We start from the raw sequence: 11,610 nt of genomic DNA, 5'->3' as shown, positions 1-11,610 counted from the left end.
GAGAATGGGGGTTAGAATGCCTCGTGGCATTCTGTATCAACTTTTGAAAACTTGCTCCTCAATTTTATGCGATATCATTTTGAAATATTTCATGAAACGCGCGTAGTGTGTACTTACGGGAAGATAAATTATTTTTGTAATGTCTAAGCATAATGAATTTAATAAAGTTATATTATTAATCTCATCTCTCTTGAATTAAAATACCTTATTTTTTATACAAAATCGTAAAAATGACCAAATAAACTATTTTATATAAAATAAATTATTTAGTTATTTCTACAAAAAAATTTTTTTTAATCAACGAAAATAGTAACTTGAAATAACTAAATTTTATTTACCTCAACAGAACATTTTTTTTCATTCTAATAAATGTATTTATTACGTAGACTAAATTATTTGGTTACACCTACTAAATAATTCAATTGAGCGAAATTTAACGGTTGGACAAAAAAATTTAGTACTCCCAACCAAACGGGTTAGTTGCACATATATCAAATAAAAAATTTGGTAGGGACAACCAAACTTTGATACATGATACCAAACAGTTTTCTCAGTGTACATATTAAAAAAAAATTATATTCGATATGTATACAATGTAATTATAATACTTAATTATACTAAGACACACCAGTTTGTACAATACTCTCATTCTTAATTGTACAAAAAAACTACAGTATATACATTAACTTTCAAACTTTATAATAATAATAAATCAAACAAAGGAACAGCAATCATACTATGTGTAAAATAATCAAACACTTATCTATACTAAAATACATCATTATTTACATTCAGTTTCATACTTAATTGTACTATATCATAACAAAACACACCATTGTTATTCTCCAGATTGAAACGCGGATTCTTTGGTTGCACTTCTGGCCAGAATGCCATACGGATACACACGTCTTAACACACTACTACTCGCGATTCATGTACAACGCGTTCGCAATCACATTGCGCTTAATGTCCGGATTAAAACGCGGATTGTCTGCTGGCACTTCTGGTAAAAGTGCATCAATGGCATCTTCCAAGTGTCCATCAAGATCGTCAATATCAACATTTGCGATTCCATCAAGGTCGTCATTTAATGACAAGCAAATGTTGTGCAGACAGCAACACGCAAGAATGAAGAGAGATGCGTACTCAACATTTTGGAGGTATAGATGTTTTAGTCTCCGAAAACGACCCAAAAGCAGCGCAAAGGTCCTCTCAATTATTTGCCGTGTTCTGGCATGGATTAAATTGTAGTACCTTTGCACTCTTAATAAGTTCCCATAATCCTTGTAAGGCGGCAGCAAATTAAACTGTCTCGGGTATATCTTATCCCCCAAAATGTGTGTTTGGGCTGAAAAATATGCATCATAATTTCGCTCACTCTCCTGATGAATGTCACTTAACTGCCACACTCTCGCATCATTCATACTGCCACAGCAACCCGCATACACATGAGTGAATTTCATCGTAGCAACAGAAATCCCCTGCATGTTAATAGAATAATAACCCTTTCTATTGTAGTAACTTGCAGGGTTTTCGTGTAGTGCGCTTATTGAAATGTGGCACCCATCCACAACTCCAACAACGCCTGGAAATCCAGGTATTTCTTGAAATTCACGCATGGTTGTCATAAGAGCTTCCTCAGTTGGCCATTTAATAAATTCTCCTACACGATTACAGAGGGCAGTTGCCACATCTACCACACACAACCATGATGTAGATTTAGACACCCCAAATCGGTCAGCAATAGATCTATAAAACAGTAACATTTTTATCAACCAGTTCTGTTAGACTTACTTACACTGAGAAAAAAGCACGCCGTTTCAGCGGTAAAGTCATGCAGTTTCTGCATTAGTGACACTGCAAACAGAAAACGGCTGTTTTGACATTGGAACACTGCAGTTTCTGCATTGGAATACACAGCAGTTTTTGGCAGTGCTGTACAAACTTAAAAATTAATTTTTAATTCTTTTAAAATACATTTCTTAAACATCTTATAGTTAATTACTATATAGTAATAACAAATGTTTTTATAATAATTATAATTTATTTCATAATAATATAACTTATTAATATATATTTAGGGTAAAATGTACAGTGACCGACACCCAGACAGTGAACGACACCTGCTATTAAAAACGATAATAACTATAAAAATAATAATATTGAATTAAATATCACTAGTAAATTAATTAATATACAATATTTAAAAACTTATACAGTTTATACAAAATTTTATATGTTTATATTTTCCTCAATATTTAATACTTTCTAGAAAACTAACCTCAAAAAATTTGCTTTATTGATTACAAATTTTATAAATATGAAAATATTGTTAAATAATTATATTTTAAAAGCAACTTTTTTTGTACATTAAATCTGAATAATAAAATGTATGATAATACTAATAAATATCATGTTACTTAAATAGAAGTTTAAATATTTGTTATTTTATTAAAGGGTGTCGTTCACTGTTTTCATATACCATACATTTTTAAATTAATATAATAAACTCTTATCAAGGTGTTTTTTAATTTTAAACTTGTGTACTATAAATTTTAACCCAAATCTTTTATTTAAAATTTATTTTATAACTAAATCTTTAATAAATTACGATAAAATGTCATTTAAAGTTGAAAGTATGCCCAGGGTGTCGGTCACTGTATCCCTTACCCTATGCACCAAAAAATTAAGTCAAATGACAAATATAGAAATTAATTTAAATAATAAAATAAATAAAAAATAATAATAATAATAAAATAATGAATAAATAAAAGAAAGTAGATAAATTTAATCGTAATTTAAGTTATAAGAATAATTTTTTGTAATTTAGTCAAGTTTTATCAAGTAAATTTTTAAAATACAAAAGAGGTTAAAGTTAAGAAAGTAAAAATTAGAAATATAAAGAAAAAGTCTTTTACAGGAAAGAATTTTATTAACATATATAAGTTTACAAAATTAGGAGAAACAAAAATTATAATACATATTTGCAAGCAACGAAACAATTTTCTCCTTTTTCTACTAATAGACATGGATGAATGTTCGGCAATTCAAGACAATTTTTTAAAATGTATGTTTCACGTGCTACTACATTGTAAGCAAAGAATTTTTCATCGAAGAAAATACTTACCAAAGGTTGCATTACTAAAAATACTTGCTTTTCTTTAATCAATATTTCGATAACTTTTCCGAAAACAAGTAAGTCATTCGGTCCCATTTCAACTACAAAAACCATTTTTTCTTTATACTCAATTCCGTTTGATTCAACACAGTCAGTTGAAAAAATTTCATCTGTAATACAACTTCTTGGAAAGTACTTTCTTCTGGAAAACTCGTCGATTTCCTTGAAATGATCAAAAATTAAGTTATCATAAGACAAATTTCCAATCAGTTTTAAATATGCTAATCGGAGTTGGTTTCGCAGAGCCAAAGATTTTAAAAGATTCATTGTATTGCAAGTAGTTCCAGATGCTACTTTTAAATGTCGATGTTTTGACTCGTATCGCATCGACCAAAAGTGTACAAGAGGACCATTTTTTTTTCATACTCGTGTAATATGAGTCATATTATGAAATTTGTACTTGAGATGTCTGAAAAGCTGTTTATACGAACTTAAAAATTTTGGAATGAGTTCATCAAGTTGCATAATATGACCTTCCACTAACCTTGGCGAAGTTAAAAAATTCACGATTTTTCTAAGCAAAATGTATAAAGCCCAAGTTTCATCTTCTTCATCTTGGATTTTGTCTCCAATAAGCAAACCGAAATATCATACAAAGGACATCGTTTCCGCGGCAGTCATTTTTAACTTTTCTTTCGATGTAATGTGTCCACTTTTTAATAATGGTATTTTGTTTGAAACTTCTATTTGCTCGTTATTAAATTTTTGAATCCTCTGATTCAAAAATTCAAGGGAAAACAATTTTTTTTCGAAAATAAAATAGTTCACGATTTTAAGCAATGTGAAACTGGCCGTTCCCTCAAATATGTCGTGCATTAAATCCAAAATAATGTTATCGCAAACGTGAAAACCAAAAACTTTATGAAAAATGCATTCTTCATTAATACCTGTTTCAGATGGATTATTTTCGTCGCAATCCTGTTGGTAGGATTCTTTTGTTCTTAAAAGATCATCTTTTTCGTTAATTAAATTTTTTATCTCATCAATAGAGGCCTTACAGATTCTGCATGGTTTCCCCGAATTGAAACTTTCTACGAAGCCTAATATTTCATTCAGTCCGAGATTGTCGCCCAAAATCAAACATAATTGGAAAAAAATCTTATATACCTTGTTTCCAACTAGTATGTCTAAACCTTTCTGTCGTAATTCATTTAATTCTGATATTAATTCTTTATAAAAGTCTTCATTTTTACATAATTTCCTATCATTAGCGTAAGTTAAACCAGTTAACAAAATATTGTCTAATTGCGTTACAAATTGCGAAGGAAAACAGGGTATTGAAGTATACATGGCGCCTACTTTATTTTTACCTGCGTGAGGACCGAGCGCGTTACCTAATTCACAATCATCTTGAAAAACAAATAATGGAACGACAAGTTCGTTGTTTTTGGACTTATATTTTTGCTTCCAAAGTTCTCCCTGGATAAAATTGCTATATATATTTTTTTCATTTTCCAATTCGTCCATATAATTTTTTAATAACTGAAACGTACCGGGAATTTCGAGGAGTAATTTTAAACTCCATTTTAACGGCATGTATTGCCCAAACAGATCAAATTGTTTTGTAATTAATTTTTTATCATTAACTTCTTCTACGTATTTGTGACCAATTTTACGCTCTTTAGGCATAAACAGTAACCCTTTTTCTTCATATAAAGCAAATCTCTTATATTCAGTTTGAAACTTATCAAAAATTGTTTTTGATGAATCACAGGCTTCTTTGACTTTATCAAGAAGTATATTGTGATGCTCTTTAAATTCTACAGTAAGTTTTTCTAGTATATAATTTTGATACGTAACATTTACAAAATTTGTAATCGAATCAACAAAAATTTGAATAACATTCCGCGGTATAGAAAGATTATTATATAACCCCAATGTTAATTTTAACATTTCCATTTCCAAATCCATTTTTGGAACAGCCATGATGTCTTAAACGATTATTAAACTTATAAAAAAAAATTTATTCAAATAATTAAATAATTTAAATTTAAACAAATTTTATCTCTAAAATCACAGTTGCGCCCAATCATTAACTGATCAAAAGTTATTTTAACTTATTCAATTCATCCATGAATTTTGTTACGGTTGTATATTGGTGAGCAGATTTTAGTTTAACTTTATAAATATGTCTTTGTAAAAAAGTCCATAAGTGTTTGCACTCGGGGGTGAAGTCGATATTCAAGGCAAAAAATGATTTAAAGCAATAATCGACTGCGTCTGCTACTTTGTTTGTTACAACTTTGAAGATGTAGTTATCAATAACTACATAAACGCTTATTTCTGGGTTTCCGTCTTCTTCCAAATTTCCAACAACTGCAACGTATGGACCAACTGGTTTGCCGTGTACATTTGCATTTGCAGTTCTTTGTTCCTTAAACTTGTTTAAATCTTCTTGCGTCTAATAAAAAATCTAGGTTATTAACTTTTCATAATAGAAAGTAGTTTCTGTACTTTATTTATAATAGTCGTTTCAAAAAACTTAAAATTATATTTTCTCACCAAAAGGAAAAAAATTATAGAATTAAACTTTGTAATAACTGTAGTTATTTGAAATTAAAATGATATAAGGCCTCGACTTTTTAGAAAAATGATATAAATAATTCTGTACCTGCACGTTAACGATGAAAGAGTTTTTCACATCCTCGGAACAACACCCGAATGGTTCGAATCCTTTTCTTTTTTTCAATAGCACTCCTAAAAGGCGAGGCAAGCAAAGCAATCCTAATATAGAGTATTTCTCTAGAAAAATAATTTCATAAATGAAACACAATTTTTGGTATTATTTAATTTCTATAAAGCTAAATATTTCATACTTTACCTGATGTAACAAATACTTCCTCAGACAAGAACAATTTCTTTTTTGATGTTGCATACGACACTATTAATTTCGAAACATCATCCCAAGAATCGGTAAAGATTTTAACTGAATCTGGATACACAGCATCAAAATCTTGAGAAATCTGTAAATAATAATTTTATTAATAATAATTTAAAATTTTTTAAATTTCCACAATAAAAGATATTATAAAAAATAACCAAAATATGTCCAATCGGCGATCGCAAACATTTATACTGAGAAAAGTAATAATTAACGTTGTCACACAAACGTCTTTGCGCAAATGTTTCCTTCCACTTCTGTATCACTTCTTCTTGGGGCTCATCATTTTCTTTTAGCCATTTGATACACTCTTCACTCGTTGATAAAAGGTTGACTAAGTAATAAAAAATTATATATGATATTTATTAAATTTTTTTAAAAATTTTACTTTTATATACTTTTTATTAATAAAAGTTATAAGTTTGTACGAGATTCATTACTATACTTGGTCGCTTTGAAAAAATGAACTATACAGATATTAAGATCTAATAATCATAACCAATAAGAATATTAATTTTTATACCTTCTTCTTGAGTTTCTTCCTTCGAAATAATCTGAAGACTGATTAATCTTTGCCGATATCTTAAATATTTTTCGTATAAAACTCCGCCCGCGTTGACTGCTTTAGAAGATTTTGTAGCCTTTTTAAAAGGATAGTAAAACAATTTCGCAGATTCGTCAATTGTTTTATTTGGTAATTTAAAGATTACGCCTAATTCTTGGGCAAGTTCACCAAACCTATTTGAACTTATTCTGTAAAAAAAATTTTAATTTCAATAGCGGTTAAACTTTTAATTACTTTATTAATAAAATAAATTGTAACTAAAATCAAAACATTAACTTAAAAATATACCTGTAAGAATTTGTACTTTCAAATTCATTTTCTATTACTAAATCACTCAAAAGACGAGTATCAATTGTCAAATTCAGTTTGAATCCCTGTTCTACTATTTTACCTCTAGTCGTTTTCAAAAGTTCACGGACCGTTTTTTTGAATATCGCTAATCAGGTGAATAAATAAATCATAAAGTACAGAAAAATAAAGTAGAATTGTAAGAGGAAAAATCAGGTGAATAAATAAATCATAAAGTACAGAAAAATAAAATAGAATTGTAAGAGAAAAAATAATAACGATCGAAAATCAATAAAAACATACATATACTGATAACGCCTACTGAACTTTCATCCATTGAATTTGTAGTTTTATTAATTGTCAAATTATTGATATCTGCGGAAGTACAGTTTACTAAATCAACGGTGCTATTAACTTGCACGGTCTCTGACGAAAAACTAAGCGAACATTTCTCGGCCGTTTTCTGTTCACGGTCTTCGATACAATTATAACTCCACATCTCTAACCTATTTAAAAATTTTTTTTTGAACCCGCATTCCGAATCATTAAATATTTTGTCTAACATTTCATTGTCAATTTGTTTAAATATTTCTTCATCAATTCCAGCTTCTGAAATTCAAAAGTAACTTAACTATCACACGTAACACTATGATCATTACAAACAATTGTCTCTTCATTGTCAATGTTATTTTTAAAAAAACAGTGAAAACACTACCATAATATCAAAAAAAATTAATATACGCACGTAGTTTTCGTAAAAAAAATGATCTAATAATCAATTGCAAAGACATTTTACAAAAAATTATAGGTTAGGATTGTCCATTCGGCATACTTACTTTCAAATCTGTCAATGAATTGGTCCAGTTTCCAATTATATAAAATATTTTTAACAAATTCATCCATTTTCCACTATATATTATTCACAATAAACATTAAAATAATGAAAAAAACGACACAATGAATAAATATATGCAAATGCGCGTCTGAGAGAAACACAACGAACGGGACATGTGACACGGTAGTTATAGCAGAAAACTCATGCAAAAACTGCAGTGTTCCCCACAGTCGTTTCAGCGTTCTTAAGCAAAGCTGAACCCACATGAGTGGATGGCGCTATTTTGGCATCGTTTTTTTCTCAGTGTAGAACAGAAGCATGCAGAAAAAAATCCGTCCAGTTAGCACCCCCAATATCACTCAAAGAATTTTGGAATTTTGTGCTCCTCGAATTATTGTTTAAAAAGACATATTCTCTCACTTAAAGAAGTTTAGCATTTAGTGTTCCCCGAATTACTCTTTAACAAGACATACACTGTTACTTGAAGAAGTTTCAAATTTAGTGCCCCTTAAACAATTATTACTCAAAGCAGTTTCGAATTTAGTGCACCCAAATTATTGTTTAACAAGACATATACTGTCAATCAAAAAAATTTAGAAATTTGTGCTCCCCTGATTATTGTTTAACAAGACATATACTGTCCATCAAAAAAAATTTAGAATTTTGTGCTCCCCGAATTATATTTAACAAGACATATACTATCACTCAATGAAGTTTAGAATATTGTGCTCCCCAAATTACTGTTTAACAAGACATGTACTGTCACTCAAAAGAATTTAGAATTTTGTGCTCCCCAAATTATTGTTTAACAAGACATGTACTGTCACTCAAAGAAGTTTAAAATTTTGTGCCCCAGAATTATTGTTTAACAAGACACGTAATGTCACTCAAAAAAGTTTGGAATTTTGTGCTCCCCGACTTATTGTTTTACAAGACATGTACTGTAACTCAAAGAAGTTTAAAATTTTGTGCCCCAGAATTATTGTTTAACAAGACATGCAATGTCACTCAAAGACGTTTAAAATTTTCTCCTCTCCGAATTATTGATTACCAAGATATATACTGTCACTCAAAAAAAATTTAGAATTTTGTGCTCCCCGAATTATTGTTTATCAAGACAAATACTGACACTCAAAGAAGTATAGAATTTTTACCTCCCCGATTTATTGTTTAGAAAGACATATACTGTCAATCAAAAAAATTTAGAAATTTGTGCTCACCGAATTATTGTTTAACAAGACATGTACTGTCACTCTAAGAAGTTTAGATTTTTGAGCTCCCCGAATTATTGTTTAACAAGACATATACTATCACTCATAAAAATTTAAAATTATGTGCTCCCCGAACTATTGTTTAACAAGACATGTACTGTCACTCAAAGACGTTTAAAATTTTGTCCTACCCAAATTAATGTTTAACAAGACATATACTGTCAATCAAAAAAATTTAGAAATTTGTGCTCACCGAATTATTGTTTAACAAGACATGTACTGTCACTCTAAGAAGTTTAGATTTTTGAGCTCCCCGAATTATTGTTTAACAAGACATATACTATCACTCATAAAAATTTAAAATTATGTGCTCCCCGAACTATTGTTTAACAAGACATGTACTGTCACTCAAAGACGTTTAAAATTTTGTCCTACCCAAATTAATGTTTAACAAAACATATACTACCACTCAGGGCAGACTAGAATTTTGTGCTCCCCGAATTATTGTTTAACAAAACATATACTGCCACTAAAGGCGGACTAGAATTTTGTGCTCCAAAAATTATTGTTTAAAAAGACATATACTTTCACTGAAAGAAATTTAAAATTATGTGCTACCCAAATTATTGTTGAACAAAACACATACTGACATTCAAGGCAGACTAGAATTTTGTGCTCCAAGAATTATTGTTTAAAAAGACATATACTTTCACTGAAAGAAATTTAAAATTATATGCTACCCAAATTATTGTTGAACAAAACACATACTGACACTCAAGGCAGACTAGAATTTTGTGCTCCAAGAATTATTGTTTAAAAAGACATATACTTTCACTGAAAGAAATTTAAAATTATATGCTACCCAAATTATTGTTGAACAAAACACATACTGACACTCAAGGCAGACTAGAATTTTGTGCTCCCCGAATTATTGTTTATCAAGACATATACTATCACTCAAAGAAGTTTCAAATTTTGTCCTATCCAAATGAATGTTTAACAAAACATATACTGCCACTCATGGCAGACTAGAATCTTATGCGCCCCAAATTATTGTTTAAGAAGACATGTAATGTTACACAAAGAATTAGCACTAAATTATAGCATTGTTGATTTTTCGATTTTCGACATTGGGGGTACTAACTGGTCGGACTTTGCAGAAAAGGATTCAAGTTTTAAGTATTTATGAACATTGAAAATTCACACTAATTTTTTGTAATTATTAATGATTTCCCCGTAAACGACTAGTCAAATAATGCAAATATTTATATAAGTTGATACTTACCGATGAACTTCCTGGTTGGCATAATACCAAATGGCAATTGCCAATTTCTTTGTGACAGGCATAATCGAATTTGGTGTATCCAAATCCGGAGCTAAAATGAGACTTAATTGCTCGAATGTTGTTCTCGTCATGCGGAAATGCGATTGAAAATCTGTTAATATAAAAACAAAAAATGGATTATTCTCTAGCCATTGAAACTAAATATAAAAAAAATCGGACAAGTGCGAGATACTCTCGCATAAAACCGATGGTTTCTTACACGTTCTCTCCCCTATACAGGGAGCATGTATTTTCAAAAGATTTTAAACATTTACAAATTTTCGCAAACATTAATATGAAGATCAACTCGGATCTCTTTCGCTATATTTTTCCTGTAATCTGTACGTAAAAATACATAAGGATGTAACATGCTACACATGCTTTCGTCAAAATTGTATAAATTGTCCAAAATTAGGAGTTTTTCGCAAAAATCGGTATTAAAATCAATTTCAATCATGTCTTTTGAATTTATCGTGATCTATATGTAAAAATACAAAAGAATGCAAAATTGTAGTCCTCTGCATCAAAATTTGTAACCGCTGGGAAGGGTATATGTATTTTCAAGAATTGACAAAAAATTTATATTTTCTTCGCAAAAATCTATATGAAGATCAACTCCAATCTCTTTCGCTATATTTTTCCATTAATATATTCGCAAAAATACATAAGTATGTAAATTTTCAGCTTTCTAGATCAAAAACTGTGAGCGCCAGGGGGGGGGGTACATGCGTTTTTGTCAAAATTGCCAAAAAATTCGAGTTTTTCGTGAAGAACACTATATAGATGAACTCCAATCACGTTCGCTCTATTTTTCCTTAAATCTACGCATGAAAATACATATATATGTAAAATTTTAGCTTAAAAGATTGAAAACTGTGGGCGCCCGGGGAGGGGTTACAAGAATTTTTCGGGAAAATGATCTTAAATTTTGAGTTTTTCGCAAAAAACACTATATAGATCAACTCCAATAACGTTCGCTATATTTTTCCTGAAATCTACGCGCGAAAACACATATGCATGCAAATTTTTAGCTCAAAAGGTTGAAAACTGTGAGCGCCAGTGGGGGGGAGTAAAGGTTATGCTGCCCTACCGAAATTAATAGGGTTCCTACCGTGACCCTAACCTTGACCCTACCGGAACCCTAAAAACATGCAAAAAATATCATGAAAATTAGGAAATCGATAAAATAAATAAAATATATAAATAAATCAAAGTTCGTTAAATTATAAGACTCGATCCACTAGGAATTTGAACTATTGAAATTAATAAAGTATCGAACTAATGAACCTTATTGTGCAAAAGAAGATTTCAGCATTAATGTTCCCAGC

General features: G+C 29.9%; 2 protein-coding genes across 3 annotated transcripts in view; both read right to left on the bottom strand.

Annotated features, from left to right (window-relative positions):
* Positions 1–321: 321 nt before the first annotated feature.
* LOC127285397 (43 kDa receptor-associated protein of the synapse homolog) overlaps positions 322–11,610 on the bottom strand; it is a 305,412-nt gene continuing 294,123 nt past the window's right edge. The window contains exons 10-11 of one of the 2 annotated variants that reach the window (XM_051311389.1): positions 10,244–10,394; positions 322–1,749 (exon numbers count right to left, since the gene is read on the bottom strand). In XM_051311389.1, the coding sequence (XP_051167346.1) occupies positions 921–1,749; positions 10,244–10,394 (980 nt within the window). In that variant the 3' untranslated portion in view covers positions 322–920. The remainder of the gene's footprint in view (positions 1,750–10,243; positions 10,395–11,610) is intronic. The other variant, XM_051311388.1, reaches the window with a different exon arrangement.
* LOC127285403 (uncharacterized) lies at positions 2,991–6,375 on the bottom strand. The gene is made up of 4 exons (XM_051311404.1): positions 6,218–6,375; positions 6,000–6,141; positions 5,790–5,920; positions 2,991–5,579 (listed from the first exon to the last, which is right to left on the bottom strand). Exon 4 carries the CDS (start codon positions 5,102–5,104, stop codon positions 3,767–3,769), a length of 1,338 nt encoding a protein of 445 aa, XP_051167361.1. The 5' UTR covers positions 5,105–5,579; positions 5,790–5,920; positions 6,000–6,141; positions 6,218–6,375; the 3' UTR covers positions 2,991–3,766.

The sequence above is a fragment of the Leptopilina boulardi genome, unplaced genomic scaffold (genome assembly GCF_019393585.1).
Source record: "Leptopilina boulardi isolate dan_hultmark-lab unplaced genomic scaffold, ZJU_Lbou_2.1 LbouV2_332, whole genome shotgun sequence".
NCBI classification, from domain to species: domain Eukaryota; kingdom Metazoa; phylum Arthropoda; class Insecta; order Hymenoptera; family Figitidae; genus Leptopilina; species Leptopilina boulardi.
This window is presented reverse-complemented; position numbering and strand designations above follow the sequence as displayed.